The following is a 16,858-nucleotide window of genomic DNA, read 5'->3' on the forward strand; positions in this document are numbered from 1 at the left end:
TATATATATCCAAATTTTGCGAAACCAATATTTATCTAGATTTTTTTTTTAATTTGGCCGGTTCAAAAAAAAAATCTGGTTCCATCATTACTTATTTCTAAACAAAACAATCAGTTAATAATTGAAGAGAAGACAAAAGATAATAAACAAACTTAAAGGTAAGAAACACGCGTGCAGATTCACATTAAAAAAAATTTTGATATCAATCATTTGATTTAACAACAAGCTACATCAATGATTTGATATAATAATATCCATGAATCTCATGCATGTTTTATAATAACTTTAAGGTACTTTTAAGTAGAACAGTAAAACTCATATCTATATATATATACAACAGGTAAAAAAAAAAGTTGATGTGTCTCATGGCATTATTGAAACATGACAAGGCACCAAACTCATGTGATGGGTTGATAGTATGTGATTCACCAACCAAACAAAACAAAGTGTGTGCATAAGTTGAGCTAGGTTTTTCCTGCCAAAAGCCTCTTGTATTCTTGTTTACATGAGTGCATGCATAGGGACCAATGTCCATTAGAGCCATGTTTGTCCTTCCTTTTTTTCCTACAATCTTGAGTGCACACTCGTGCAAAGAAAAAAGCATCCATGCATGCCTTCTCAAGGTATGCAATGAAAAACAATTGATGCACTTGTTTCATGCATGCATGCATGATACATCCCATTCAAAATATAACTCTGCCATGCATGTTTGCATGTGATTATATATGGTCTTGTCATAAGGATGGTGGATGAGTGGAACATATATAATGATGACAAAACATATTATAATTTTGATGGTTATGAAAAAATAAGGAAAAGTGATAATCAATGTTTAATATATAAGAATGCATGTGGTTGTAAAGAGAAGAGAAGAAAAAGAGAATAGAAACAAAAGTATGATTTGTATTCTTAATTATATATATAGACTTTGGCTATGTTTAAAAATGCACATTTAATAATAATAATACTCAATTAATATATCACATGTACTAGTAAATAATAAAATTATTAAAACAAAAAAGTATGCCAAATATATTCCAACATACTTTTTTTTAATTGTAATTTATGGCCAATTTTAATTAATAACAAGAACCAAATATAAGTTTGTTATTTTTTATTCTTCAAAAAGAAGGAATCACAATTAAAACATAGTTTTCTATCTTAATTTTTGTAAATATAACTTGGTCACTGCAGTTGTCTATATATATTATATATATATACATATGGAATATAAATTCAATGTAAATTTTTTTTACATATATAATTATGGCCAGCTCATTATAAGCAATGAGAATATAATAATCTCTGAAAGTTAATTAAAAGCTAATGAAGCTTGCATATATATACATATATATATAAATAATATCACTTAATCATGCGTGCCATGATGAGTTTCATTCACCACCCAAATCCATGTAAATATTTCATAATGTGATTCACCTACCAAAACTACTTCATTTCAATCATATAATGATTTAATTATGTACCATATACATATATATATATATATATATATATTGTTCATGAAGGGAATTATGTTTTTTTTTGGAAAAAAGAACTAGGAACTTAAAGAACAAGTATATACTTTCATATGTAGAGCTATATATATAAAGAATATAGCTTGCATACGGGTCTAAAATTGGATAATTATTAATATACTATAAAAAAAAGCTTTGTGTGTGTGTGTGTGTGTTCCTGCAAAACATTTTTAATGACTTTCATATTTTTATAGTTGAAAATTCAACTTATGAATCTTATGAAAATATATTTTAATTAATTAATTTATTTGTTTATTTATATAAACTAATAAAAATGACTTGTGGATATATATATACACATAATATACACGATACATGTTAAATCACTATTGTATAAAAATAAATAAAACAAATGTTAAAATACGAAGAAAATACTCAGACCACTTGATCAAGATTTGTGGTCAATTTTTAAAAAACCTTTTGTTGGCTAAAAGATTCGGACTGGTCATCTTTTCCTCACTATCATCTTTATATTTTAGCATGCTTTGATATAAAGATAACTTTTATTATTATTTTTTATTTTTTATTATTGAAAAGAGTTTTAATGAAAGGCGAGCATGCATCGGCACATGTATGTATGGGAGTAAATTGGTATTTTGGGCTTTTATATGTTGTTTTTATAAGTTCACTAGTCCCTTTAGAATGTTTATCTTTATATATACTTTAAAAAAAATATAAAAATAAAAATGGTATGCTTCATTGCGTTAATTTGGACCACTTTAAATCACTTGTTGTTCACTAGTCTCATTCAAGCTTTTTATGTTATGGTTGGCGTTCAGTTTAATTTGTTTCTCATATGTTCTTGAATGGAGGCATGAGAAATATGTCATAAAACAGAATAACAAGTTCAACCACATTAATTGCTTTATATATATATATATTATTATAAACGATGTTGATAAATAAATCTAATTGCAGATTTACGAATAAGAATTAATTAAATTGGCCGAAGTCTAGATCTATTAAAAAAGTGATCTGGAGTTCAATTTTTTATCTTGAGAGAAATCTATCTTTTATAGAGTTTTCAGTATCTCGTCTAAATTGGTCTAGAGTATGTAGTTGTTAATAAATTAATATGTTAAAAAAATAAAATAATTAATTATAAATTTTATATGATACTTGAAATATTATTGATTTTAAATGTTTAATTCTTAACTTGTTAACAAAGGGGAGATAAAGAATAAGATAGGGAATAAGTCCTTTATTTTTGAATTAAGATAAAACATTGAACACTTTTTTATTTTTATTTTTTATTTTTTTGACTAATGTCTTAAAATAGACCTTTTAGGTTGAAATATTGTTCACCATTAATCTTAATTTTATACTTTTATGACTTAATAATTTTATATGCAAAAATATATAATTAAATTTAAATTTTGTAATTGTATAGATTCACTTGTCATATAAAATGTGGTCCATTAAATAAATAATATGAATAAAATCCAATTAAATGATTTTTTTAGAATTTTTTTAGATATATTGATTATCTACATAATGTTGCAGATTATGCAATTTACTTTCATAATAATAATAATAATAATAATAATAATAATAATAATAATTTTTTTAACAAATGTGACAAGCACAACCCGTTAAAAAGTTGTTAGAGGAGAAACATATATAATGATGCACTAGTGATTATTGAACACTTATGATTTTTTTTAATCAAATCAGATGTCACATGCGACAATGAAAATCATATAATTTGTATACCCACAAAATTTTTAAAAATTAAATCAAGTTAATAAAATTTTCTATCAGACAATTTGGAGGAGAGCGACATAACACCTTCCACAAAGGACTCGGTGGGCTAATTTAAACAGTACCATGAAAAAGGCTTTGTTCATGTTTAATTTTAATGCTTTTTAACTATTTTTTAATATTCAACTGTAAAAACAACCATTCTGTCGAACACCACATCTTTCTCACCAATGGTTATCTTCCACGTGTCCATTTTACACACAAACCTAGTGTTTGCTGTTAAAGCATAGTATATGATCATTTGTCGGCAGCTGAGGAGCAATTAAAAAGACTATTTTACCCTTCTAATAGTCCGGTACCCTCTGGATATTTTCGTCAATTTCCAAGACTGTGGAGCCCACTGCCACCTCATTGCTACCTTTATTTAAAATAAAAGAAATAAATTTGAGAAAAAAAAGAAAAATAGACAAGTGTTACCATTTTTTTCTCTAATTTAATTTTATATTTTTATGAACCGTTTGGGAAACGCGTTTCCCAAATGTATGCATGGATGGATGGTGTGCCTAAGCATTCAATGCATGCTTTGATTTAAATAAAAAATAATTCTCACTGAAAAACATAAAAAAGGGGGAAAAAAATATAGAAGGATAACCATTAATGCATATGAATTTTCCAAAATTTGATGATTTTTTCTATTATTGTTAAAAAGTTCGCAGATTCATTTCCAGAAAGGGATTAATGGGGGCATTGATTCTCTTAATTTTAAAAATAAAAAAAATAAACCAATGAAAAACACAAAGCTTGCAATCAATTGATACTAATTTCTCAAAATTTAATTAATTTTATTTATTTATGTCATGTGTAGATCTTTGATTTAAAATAAAAAAAAATGTTTACTTATTATTTCCTCATTTATGTAAAAAAATTACCAAAAATGAAAATAACAATATTTTTTTAGAAGGTTAAATATCAATTTAAAAAGACAAGTTTCAAAATGTTATTTTCTTTTTCATATTTTAAAATAATATATATATATATATATGAGATAATTATAGACGCGATTGTTTCCCAAAATAATATATCAAAATATATTAATTTTTAATTTTTTATTTAGAAAACAACTCCTGACTTATCCTCCAAATAATGAGCCGATGCTACGGTATCATGCCAAAATGATAGTTTTGCAAGCTCATCTGTTGTCACTGTCATCCGATTTAGACTCTACTATTTAAATTTTTTATCTTTGCAGTTAGGGATAAAATGGTCATTTCAGTTAGTGGCGTATTTGCATGACTGCTACGATGATTGTGTGTGAAAACCACTAAAAACCGTAGGAAAGCAAAACAGTCTTTTTGGACTCATTCCTCTTTATTTTGTATTAGAGATGTATTTTTGGTAATTTCAGTCTTCATAAATAAATAAATAAAATCTGAGAATTTAGAGAGGCTGAAGCACGTGGCAAACTTGCTTCTAGCCCATTCTTTTCTTTTCTTTCTTCTAAGCCTTTCCTTCTTGCTTCCTTGCTTCCTTGCTTCTTGTTCTTCTTGTTCGGCCGAGCATAAATTTAGAAACAAAAATCTTTCCGTGAGAATTTCCGGCGACCTTCAATACCAAATTTATTCCTCTCTCACTCCCGAATCCAGTGTAGCCTTTATATCCAATGTTTTTGTTTTGTATTTCACCCAGTATTTCCTTGTTTTTTTAGAAATATAAAAAAATTTCGATTTCTCCATGAATATGATGATCCATAGGCTTAAATTGAAAGCCAATGATTTATAATGCATGTATGAGGATGTTGTAGAAGAAAAATTTTTCGATTTAGAGTTGTAGAATTGGGAGAAAACCATGAGTATAAGGTTCGAGTTCTTTGTAGCAATTTCGAAATTCTGTAGACCGAAAATTTTGAGCCTTTTATGGTATTTCTTTTGGTCACATTGAAGCTCTTCTTACCCTCGAACTCATTAGAACTAGTTTTTACTCCATTATGATGTCGTTTGGATCCAAAATGACGATGTTTTGCTACATAAAACCCTAAGGTTCCGTATTAGGCGATGTAAAATTGTATTTTCATGCATTTTCTTTGGTCATCATTCTTATGTTCGTTAGAATTTGAATTCTCTGCTTGTATCTAGGTGGCGAAGCATCCTCTAAGGGAAGGAGCTCGCCAATCGAGTAGGGCGTCTCGGGGACGAGAGCGAGCGGGTTCTGTGAGTGGTTAAATTTCTAATGTGCATAGATTTAATAAAAGTACTCAAAGTATTTGTTCATGTGTTTTATCACATAAATTTGATGATAAATTGGTTTCCACGATATATATTTTTGAGTACGAATTTACTTGAAATGGTTAAACCTAGAATGCTTATACCTATTTATTTTTGAAAGAAACATGTTTACTTTGCATTTCCGTGTTTATATGCAAATGAGATATGGTTTAAAAGTACATTTACGTATTTATATGCAAATGAGATATGGTTTAAAAAGTACATTTACGTATTTATATGCAAATGAGATATGGCTTGATGTATATTTCCGCATTTGTATGCAAATGGAACATGGTTTAATGTATATTTTCCGGTTTTAAACGATTGTGCGATGGATTCTTTGAATTGGAAATTGGAAAAGAATTATATGTGGCATTCGGGTTTTAATGGTGACGGCGGACTTTAGTCCGACAACTGCGATGTCGGGGTTCCACGGTCCGGCTCGATGGGAGGCGGCGTGAGTTAACCACGTTTACCCCGGTCAAGAGGTGCGCGGAGCCATTGACGAGGGGGTTACTATGTGAGAAACCCGGGGTCACCACGGGGATCTCGATGGCCAACACCAGGAAAGCGCAACTCTTTTAAATTTTAAAAAGTTTTAAAAACTCCTTGGTGGTTCCACAGACTAGTCGCGCCACGATTAGTGTAGGGAATTGTTTTTAGAAGCCCGACTGTATTTTTGAGCTATGTTCATTATGTTTTAAAATGTTATTTGCTTTTCCTATCGATGAATCACGTGTTGTTGTTAATATGTTGAGTACTTGGGACCTGATTTTTATATGCTATTATTTTTTTCTTCGAATTACCATTTGAAATATTTTATCACTCATTACATCTATCTCTGACACCACTCACTTTCGAGTAACCTCTGCTACTCACCACTCCCTTTTTATCTTTTTCGATCGCGACGTTGGACGAGTTGTCTTTGTCATGCAGATAGAGTGGTCTATCTGTACTTCTTGTTTAGGTTTGTTATAGTATGCATGACCCTTTATGGATCCACTAGACTTGACCTTATATGTGGTTCTTGTATTTATATTTCAGGGTTGTATCTTAAAACCCCCGGTTTGTCTTTATTATTGCTGTTATTCTTGTGTTTAGGGTTCCTAGTCTTGGGGAACCCTATTTGTGATATTTTATTATGTTGTCTTCTAGTTATATAATTGTGATAACAGTGTTTATATTGAAGCCTTACTGGCCGACACGAAAGTGGGGCCGTTGTGGGACCCATTTCTTGTCGTCGTGGCGGTTGCCACGTGCCCGGTTAGGTTCGGGGCGTGACATCATCTCTCTTGCAAATTTATTACTGTTTAAAATTTTCAAAATGATATTAAGATATTAATATATTTTTTTTCAATCAATATACTGTCCCAAATTCACATTTAATACACAAATACATAATAACTCTTCCTAAAAGGATATCCAAAAATTACAAATTTAATAAATTATATATATATGTATATATATATATATGACGATTGTGAAACGCGTTTCCCAAGGCCTGTAGTGATGGCATGCATGAATACTATGCATCTCATGATCATCTCTTTCTCTCATTCAAATCACTCCAAAATTTTTAAATGATATTAAGATATCAATTAATAAAATTTAAAAATATATTTCAATTTTTATTAATCAACATACTGTCCCAAATTCACATCACACAAATAAATAATAACCGTTCCTAACAAGTTATCCAAAAATTACTAATTTAATAAATTAAATAATTATATATATATATATATTAAGGGGAAACGATTGTGAAACGCGTTCCCAAGGCTTGCAGTTATGGCAAGGCATCATGAGGCATGCGCATAAATACCATCCAAAATTTTTAAATGATATTAAGATATTAATTAATAAAATTTTAAAATAAATTTCAAAATTTTTTAATCAATATACTGTCCCAAATTCAAATTATATGAACACATAATAACCCTTCCTAATAAGTTATCCAAAAATTACAAATTTAATATCAACGACCTTCGAATTATTGGTATCGTGGTTCAGATAGAAATTTCCTTATCAGTGGTGAGAGTTCGATTCCTACTGAAAGACATTTCCGGGAGTTGTAAATAGTGATTATGACTGCAGTGGTTCGAATGTCCACGTGAGTACGACCCCTATCTCCACTTATTTCACTCGAAGCTTGCTGCGTCACGTCCCCTGGGCCTCAGTGGGTTCGCGCCTCCTCTTCAAAAATACAAATTTAATAAATTAAATAATGATATATATATATGTAGAGAACGCGTTTCCCATAGCATGTTGTGATGGCATGACATGAATTTGAATGATATTAAGATATTAATTAATAAAATTTCAATTTTTTTTTTAATCAATATACTGCCCCAAATTCAAATTACATGAACACATAATAACCCTTCCTAACAAGTTATCCAAAAATTACAAATTCAATAAATTAAATAATTAAATATATATGTAAGGAAACGCGTTTCCCATGGCATGTAGTGATGGCATGGCATGGCATGGCATACACATACATCATGATCATCACTTTGTCTCATTTCATTTAAATAGCCTTCATCAGCGCCAGCACCAGCCAAAAAAAAAACCAAACTTTTTCATCTCTCATAGCGGCAATGGAGGGTTCCTCTTCCTCCTCCTCCGAATCCGAGCTCCCATTCCCTGTTTTCTCAAACCCTAATCCTGATTCTGACTTCTACTCTTCATCCTCCTCGTCTAAGAAGAAGAAGAAGAAGAAGAGGGCGCAAAAGCAGCGATCTTTTGGTCCGGCGATGTTGGAGAATGATGAGTGGCGGTGGAAGCGTGGGGGTGAGGTGATGCTGGAGGGGTATGTGGAAGCGGCGGAGGGAGGACGGGATGGAGGATTGGTGGGTGGGGATGGCGCTGTGGGGAGGACTAAGAGCTTGACGGATGAGGATCTTGAGGAACTGAAGGGGTGTTTGGATCTAGGGTTTGGATTTAACTATGAGGAGATCCCGGAACTTTGCTCGACTTTGCCTGCGCTTGAGCTTTGTTACTCTATGAGTCAGAGGTTTCTGGATGAGCAGCAGCAGCAGCAGCAGCAGCAGGGGAAGCAGGGGAAGTCGGTGGAGGCGTCCGGCGAGGCTGCGGAGTCCTCGGCGCCGCATACGGTGGCGCATACGACTCCAATTGCTAATTGGAAGATCTCCAGCCCTGGTATGATTTGTGTTGGGATTTTTTTTTATTAGGTTTTGATTGTTTTAATTTGTGCAGTGCTGGAAAGATCTCGTTTTTGTGTGATAAAAGACATGCGTTTTTTGAGGATTGATTGGAGATTCTTTGGTGACTGCCATGAATGTGTGAAAAAAATTGAGTTGTTTCTTTATAGTTCTGTTCGGATGATGGATTCAGGGAAGGTGAGTTATTTCTTTATAGCTCTGTTCGGATGATGGATTCAGGGAAGGTTGATGAAAAGCAGAGAAAGATTTAAATTTAAGTTTCCCTTGTTATATTGTTGATGTTTGGATGGGGGTATTGAATTTTTTTTTTTCATAGTTTATCTCTATTTTGTTGATGTCTGGCATTTGAATGATGTTTTCTTGAAGTTTTGGGCAGGAATATGTTGCTTTTAGCTCATCCAAGTCATGCTTTGTGATATTCTTTCATTAGTTTGATTGAAGTACAGCCAGGTTGTATATAGCACAATACTAAGCTTTTTTCACAAGTGAAGAATTGTGTAGTTGTTTTTGGCTAATGATTTAGAAATATCAGATCTTAGGTGGGGAAGTTTAATGTCTCCATTTTAGTGTCTTAGGTGAGATTTTGACATTCTTGTGAAGTTGTTTTGCTTCTTATAATGAGTATCTTTTTATTGCCAAGAATAACTTTATAATTTGGTCTATTTTCCTGTTTTCGCTACTTCTGGATAGTATTGATGTGTTTTTTATGCCTTAAGTTGTGTTTTCCTCTTTTGAGAGCACTGCCAATTTATCGTTTTCATGTCTTTTTTTTTTTACTTTCTATTGACTTGTTTGCCTTTGCAAGTGGAGAAATGTTTCCAAGAGTGGATAATTTTTGTGCTAATCTCTTTGTTTGTTTACTATAAAAACATTATTGGTACGGTAACTAGCTTGAGGATATTGGTTGCTTAAAAGTAATCCAAACACTTGTTTTTGCTGCTACTAGATAGTATCAATGTGCTTTTGATGCCGTGAGTTGTGTTTTCCTCTTTTGGGAGCAATGCCAAGTTGTCGTTTTCGCGTCTTGTCGTTTTATTACTTTCGAATAACTTGTTAACCTTTACAAGTGGAGAAATGTTTCCAAGAGTGGATAATTTTTGAGCTAATTGCTTTGTTTTGCATAATAAACAAACTGCATAGTTGGTACAATAACTAGCTTGAGGATACTGGTTGCTTATAAGTAATCCAAACACTTATTTGTGCTGCCACTAGATAGTATCAATGGGTTTTTGATGCCGTGAGTTGTGTTTTCCTCTTTTGGGAGCAATGCCAAGTTGTCGTTTTCGTGTCTTGTCGTTTTATTACTTGCGAATAACTTGTTAACCTTTGCAAGTGGAGAAATGTTTCCAACAGTGGATAATTTTTAAGCTAATTGCTTTGTTTTGCATAATAAATAAACTGCATAGTTGGTTCGGTAACTAGCTTGAGGATACTGGTTGCTTATAAGTAATCCAAACACTTGTTTTTGCTGCTACTAGATGGTATCAACGTGCTTTTGATGCCGTGAGTTGTGTTTTCCTCTTTTGGGAGCAATGCCAAGTTGTCGTTTTCGCGTCTTGTCGTTTTATTACTTTCGAATAACTTGTTAACCTTTGCAAGTGGAGAAATGTTTCCAAGAGTGGGATAAATTTTGAGCTAATTGCTTTGTTTTGCATAATAAACAAACTGCATAGTTGGTATGGTAACTAGCTTGAAGATACTGGTTGCTTGTAAGTAATCCAAACACTTGTGTTAGCTACTTCTACATAGTATCAATGTGTTTGTGATGCTGTGAGTTGTGTTTTCCTCTTTTGGGAACAATACCAATTTGTCGTGTTCGTGTCTTGTCGTTTTATTACTTTCGAATAACTTGCTCACCTTTGCAATTGGAGAAATGTTTCCAACAGTGGATAATTTTTGAGCTAATTGCTTTGTTTTGAATAATAAACAAACTGCATAATTGATATGGTAACTAGCTTGAAGATACTGGTCGCTTGTTAGCAATCCAAACACTTGTTTTCGCTGCTTCTGGATAGTATCAACATTCTTTTGATGCCGTGAGTTGTGTTTTCCTCTTTTGGGAGCAATGCCAATTTGTCGTTTTCGTGCCTTGTCGTTTTATTACTTTCGAATAACTTGTTCGCCTTTGCAATTGGTGAAATGTTTCCAACAGTGGATAATTTTTGAACTAATCTCTTTATTTTACAAAAATAATTGATATGGTAACTAGCTTGAAAATAATGGTTGCTTGTAAGTAATCCAAACACTTGTTCATCTTTGCAAGTAGTGAAATGCTTCCAAGTGTGTATAATTTTTGAGCTAATCTCTTTGTTTTACATAAACAAATTGCTCAATTGGTACAATAACTAGCTTGAAGATAATGGTTGCTTGTAAGTAATATGAACACTTGTTATTGATAACCTCAAAGAATGTTTCTTGGAGGCTATGATCATGGAATTGATTATCTGCGTGTTGCCAATCATTGTTGCTGAAGATTTCTCCAACTATTGCCAATTGGATGTTACTTAAGATCTTTGTTTTAAATCAAGCAATTAGATTACTCTACACATTTTCTTTTTATTCTGAAATTCAGAGTCCTTTTATTCACATAGAAGTTATCTACATCTTGTTCTTGTTTACCATTAAATTTCAGTACCGCCGAAGTGAGTTCATATGGCAACTAATTTGTTTCTTTCGCTTACTCTCAGGTGACAATCCTGACGATGTTAAAGCGAGGCTGAAATACTGGGCTCAAGCCGTGGCGTGCACGGTTAAATTATGCAACTGATGGGCTTTCGCAGAGCATGTCCCCGGCTAAATTTAGCGACTCTTTCTCGAAGATTGACAACCGGAATATCGACTTCTTGGACTGAATTTTCATCTACTATGACCAGCTATCAGTTTACTGAAAAACTTTTCTCTAGAATCCAGAAAATAACAGTAGAAGTATCAGAGACTGCAGAAATACAAGGACATGCTCTCTTCAACTGATGATAAGATGCCCCTGACATAAAAAACCATATATATAGATATATAAACAATAATCCATATGTTATATTTGGTATATGATGCTGAGTTAATGTTTTCTTTATATGTTGTAGTGACTAATGCTCATAAATAAATGTCCTTTTTGTTTACTGTTTGTTTGGCAAATCTTGCATTTATATCTTAAGTGTCATTTTTATTATTTAAGTGTTATTTCTTTATGAGTGCTATATCAGTATTGTTGTGGGCGGGAAAAATAAAGGTATAATACTCAAATTGGTTCCTCTTCTTAAAATTTTTTTTAATTAGTCTCTTTACTCTTGAAAATGATTCTACTTAATCTCTTTTACTCTAAAATGGGCTAATTAATGGTTGTACTTTCAAGAGTAGAGAGATTAGATGGGAAGAGATTAAAGTAGAGGGACTACGTGAGGTCATTTACAAGAGTAGAGGGACTAGTGGGGAGTATTTTTGAGTAGATGGATTAAAAGAGAAGAGAAAAAAATAGAGGGACTAATTTGGGTATTATACCAAAAATAAATATGTTGATGTGGCTCACATTTATACAAAATGGTTAACGAATTTTGTGGGCTTAATTGTGAAGCAGGCCTGAGAGCTGGGCCTAAAGCCCATTTAGGTCCATAAACATGTAATAAATGAAAATGTTTGGATGTTGCCACGTGTCCCCAAACTTTAATCACTTGGGATGAGAGGTGAAGGACTTGACTACATTGAATGTGAAGTCACTCATGATCAAAGTCTTCCAAACTTTGACTTGAGGAACAGGAGGAAAGCAATGTGAGTGTGCTTCCATTTTTTTCCCCTTTTCTTTCTTTATTATTATTTAAATAATTTCCAATTGTTTTGAATATTTTAATCCCATTTGGGGATTTTCTTTCTTCTTCTATCAATTAGTTGGCAAATTTTTTATATTATATTAATTTTTAAATTTTTTTTTTTTAATATCCTCAGTATCCATTGGATATAATAGATATATATTTCACCTATTTCTATAAAAAAATTATCATGGGTGATCTGGCTAATTTAATAGTTTAAAATAATAGTTTAAAATATACATTCTCATATGAGAAGTGGAAGGTTCAATTCTTACCTAATGCATAATAAATAGGGTTTCTGTGTAAAGATGGTGTGAGGTCTCTCACACATAAAATGCGTTCATTAGGTATAATCAAAATAGGTCGGCACATGCCCTCAATAGTGACTTCTCCATTATTATTAAATTTTATTTATTTATTTTTAATAAAAGAGTGGTTTCTCCTCTTTGTGTATATATATAGCATAAAAATTGTAATATTACTTTTAATATATTTTATTTTATTTGTGCTTCTTATTCTTCATTATGCTTCCAAGTCATCTTAAATATTATCTAATTTTAGTCATCAAATTCTTTTAAATATTTATGTGATTTATATGCTTAGTTATTAACATCATTTACCTATAATTAAAGAGAGCCTTTATTCATGCCATATATAGAGACTCACAGCTCTAGCAAGGAAACAAAGGCAAGAACAATGGCAATCAATGGCTTTGAGGATTGGAATGGAAATCCAATCAACAAGGAGAGGTATGGGGGACTCAAAGCTGCATACTTTATCTACTGTAAGTATATATATATATATATATATCTATTTTTTTTTTTATTAATTTTTGTTATTTGAGTTTTATTAATGATTTTGGCATGCAGTTATGGTGGTGATGTGTGCCATGGCTTACACAACCAACATGTTAAACATGGTTACCTATCTCCATGGGACCATGCACACCAGCATTGCAAGCTCTTCAACAATAGTCACCACCTTTTATGGTGTCACTTGTGCTTTTACTCTCCTTGGTGGTTTCCTCTCAGACTCATACGTCTCTAGATTCAAAACCATTCTCATCTTTGCCCCTTTTGAGTTCCTGGTAATCCTATATATATATATATATATATATGTTGATAAGAGCAAGGTTTTATTATGAAAAAAGTCTAATAATTAAACTTCATGTTATCTTGTTGATATAATTATTAGGGATTTGCAATGCTAGCAATGGAGTCATATTTCCCATCACTGAAACCAAAAGCATGCAACGTAGAAGCCATGCAAGGAATAATCAAATGTGAGCAAGTTCATGGAGGAAATGAAGTTCTTCTTTGTGTAGCATTGTTCACTATTGCTCTTGGAGAAGGATGTTTGAGAGCAAACCTGGCATCATTTGGAGGAGATCAGTTTGACAGTGATGATCCTGTTGAATCACAACTCAAGTCTAGCTTCTTCAACTGGTTTGGCTTTGTCACCTCACTAGGACTTCTCACTGGTCTTCTTCTCATTGTTTGGATTGAGAACAATAAGGGCTGGGATTATGGCTTCGGTCTTTCTTCCGTTCTGGTTTCGATCGGCATCGCTGTGATTGCTAGTGGTTTTCGGCTTTATCGATTCCAAATCCCACAAGGAAGTCCTTTAACTAGAATGTTGCAGGTAATATATATATAGTTGATCAGAGACAAAGACTTATATATATATATGTATTTCATATTGATGTTTGTTTAATTATTGAATTAAATGTCTTTCAGGTTTTTGTGGCTGCATTCAGAAATAGGAAGCATTCATTTCCTGTAAGAGTAGAAGAAGATGAAGGAGAAATACAAGAAGAAAGTGATCATAGAGATGGTGATAAACAATATATGGAGTTCAAGTAAGTCTCTATACACATTTATAGATATTATCCACAACTAATTAAACTTTGCTAATTTATATATGTTCTTGATTATGTTTAATTTTTTAGATTTCTTGATAAAGCTTTAATAATGACCGATGGAAGAAATACTGGAGTTTGGTCACATTGCAGTAAAGCTCAAGTCGAAGAAACGAAGATCGTGCTTCGAATGCTGCCTATTTTTATCGGTTCAGTCTTTGGTTACATACCCATCCCTCTCCTCCTCACCTTCAGTGTTCAACAAGGAACAGCAATGAACACTAAGCTTGGTAAAATCAAGATCTCCCCAGCATCACTAGTGGCCATTGGAGTCATCTTGATGATGATACTAATCATCATCTACGATCGATTCTTCGTCCCCTTGGCTCGCAGGTTCACTGGTTACACAAGAGGCATCACTCCCTTGCAGCGTGTCGGTGCGGGCTTCATCGTGTTAGCTTTAGCAACAAGTGTTTCAGCTCTAATAGAGAGGAGAAGGAAACATGCTTTAGAAATGAATGGAGTTCACATCTCTGTTCTCTGGTTAAGTTTGCAATTTCTCATACTTGGCATCACTGAAGTGGCAGCATTTGTTGGATTGTTGGAGTTCTTCAACACTGAAATATCAAAAGGAATGAAGTCACTTGGCACTGCCATATTTTGGTGCATAATTGGGTTCTCATCTTTGCTAGGAAGTGCACTAATTCAAGTGGTGAATAGAGCTAGCAATGGATGGTTGCATGGTGCTGATTTGAACAAGAGCCATCTTGATAAGTTCTACTGGTTACTCTCATGCATTGCTTCTCTTTCCTTCTTCAATTTCTTGTATTGGTCTAAGAAATACACATACATACATGATCCTCATAAATAGCTTGTAGTATAATATATATATATATATATATAAGTTAATTAAATAAGGAGGAGTTTGTGGAAAAGTGTTTCAAAGTGAGGAATGTCACGTGGAGGGAGAGCAAGAATGGCATTAACACCACATTCCTTCTTCTTCCCTTTCATTTGAGGAGTGAGCAAGATGATGTCTTTGTTTGGATGAACAACAGGGCCATTATACTTTGGCCTTCCCCAAGGGAATTCCACCTCCATTGTTCCTAACTTCAACCATGAAGACACAAAGATATCACCTTTAGGATATCCCTTGTGTAACTCTCCCCAATCTATCACTGATCTAGCATATTCCTCTGTCAGTCTTGCCACTCCTTGGTGAAGAAGCTCAACTATGAAACCAAATGGTTCATTCTCTAGTTGATCATATGTGGCTTTAGCATAAGCAGTGAGTACAGCATTGCCTGTGTATGAATTTGGCAGTGGTGGTTGTAGCCTTGAACGGAGATCAACGGCATAAAAAATCATCGATATCTTATCGGTTTTATCCTTTGAAGTAGTAGCTAAGGCTTTGCATATCCATACAAGTGCAGTGACTACATTGAAAGTTGTTATCCATGGCCCTTCTTTTCCTTGGTTTCTTGCTTTTCCTTTCAAGTTGTTTATATCCTTTTGGCTTAGTTGATAAAGCTTGAACTCTAGATTACTTGAAGTGCTGTCAATTAGAGTTTGATCAGTTTGGTGGTGATCTTTGAGTATTTGTGTGAGTTCTGGATGGGTGAATTCAACGCGAGGCGGAGATCGGGCCGCGAAACTTCTCCGGTCGGAGATTGGTGTAAACCCTAAAGGTTTTCCACTGACAAGTGAAGCAAGGCTTTCAAAGAAAACTTTGAAGCTAACTCCATCCATGGTTGTGTGGTTGTTTGTTGTGCCCATTGCAATAGCACCACATTTGAACGACGTTACCTGATAAATAACATCTATATTCATATTTATATTTACCAAATTAACTGATCCAAATTTAATATTTTTACCTGAATTGCGCAAAGAGGTTTATCTTCTGCCTCCATGCATTCGATCTTCACCACCAATTGTGCGAAAGCCGGGTTAGGGTACTCTAAATCTCCGATCTCCGCAATCGTGAGCTCACTCTCTGCCACCACAAACACTGCCCCGGCAGCGTTGCAATCGATCTCCAGCCTCTTCTCTTGAGTGTTAAAATTCAATCTTCCTGCTATGAAATCATAACTAGAAAGTAGAGTCCTGAATGCAAACTCAAGCTTATCAGCCACACACTCAATATTGAAATCAAGGTTTGCATCAAAGAAATGAACTCTTTCCACATTGAAGTTGAGGACTTGGTCTATGTTGGATAGAAACATAGACCTCCTCTCATGTGTCTCCAATGGCTGAACAAGCTTACAACTCTTGATGGTGATCTTCAAGTCCTTGATTAAGCTTGACATTGTTATGGAGTTTGTGAAAATGATATGATGAATTATTTCATGCATATAGCTAGATTGATATATATACATATAAAGAGATTGAAGGTACCCAAAAAAGATGGTTAAGGTGGTTGATGAGCTTGAGAGCCATTAATGGAGTCTTGTATAATATTTGGGTTGGTAGATGAATGCTAGATTGGTCTTTAATTATTGATAATTTTTTTAATTTC

At 33.2% G+C, this 16,858-nt stretch overlaps 3 protein-coding genes across 3 annotated transcripts; 2 read left to right on the forward strand and 1 right to left on the reverse strand.

The window, feature by feature from the left end:
* The first annotated feature begins 8,052 nt into the window (after positions 1–8,052).
* LOC120270585 lies at positions 8,053–11,801 on the forward strand. Its single transcript, XM_039277640.1, has 2 exons — positions 8,053–8,662; positions 11,373–11,801. The coding sequence occupies exons 1-2, from the start codon at positions 8,101–8,103 to the stop codon at positions 11,450–11,452; spliced, it is 642 nt and encodes a 213-aa protein (XP_039133574.1). The 5' UTR covers positions 8,053–8,100; the 3' UTR covers positions 11,453–11,801.
* Positions 11,802–13,181: 1,380 nt separating this feature from the next.
* Positions 13,182–15,214, forward strand: LOC120270771 (protein NRT1/ PTR FAMILY 4.4-like). The gene is made up of 5 exons (XM_039277842.1): positions 13,182–13,269; positions 13,355–13,572; positions 13,680–14,126; positions 14,222–14,343; positions 14,434–15,214. The coding sequence occupies exons 1-5, from the start codon at positions 13,182–13,184 to the stop codon at positions 15,212–15,214; spliced, it is 1,656 nt and encodes a 551-aa protein (XP_039133776.1).
* A 32-nt stretch (positions 15,215–15,246) lies between these two features.
* LOC120270772 (omega-hydroxypalmitate O-feruloyl transferase-like) lies at positions 15,247–16,649 on the reverse strand. Its single transcript, XM_039277843.1, has 2 exons — positions 16,218–16,649; positions 15,247–16,149 (listed from the first exon to the last, which is right to left on the reverse strand). Exons 1-2 carry the CDS (start codon positions 16,647–16,649, stop codon positions 15,253–15,255), a joined length of 1,329 nt encoding a protein of 442 aa, XP_039133777.1. The 3' UTR covers positions 15,247–15,252.
* Between the last annotated feature and the right edge of the window lie 209 nt (positions 16,650–16,858).

The sequence above is a fragment of the Dioscorea cayenensis genome, chromosome 10 (assembly GCF_009730915.1).
Source record: "Dioscorea cayenensis subsp. rotundata cultivar TDr96_F1 chromosome 10, TDr96_F1_v2_PseudoChromosome.rev07_lg8_w22 25.fasta, whole genome shotgun sequence".
NCBI classification, from domain to species: domain Eukaryota; kingdom Viridiplantae; phylum Streptophyta; class Magnoliopsida; order Dioscoreales; family Dioscoreaceae; genus Dioscorea; species Dioscorea cayenensis.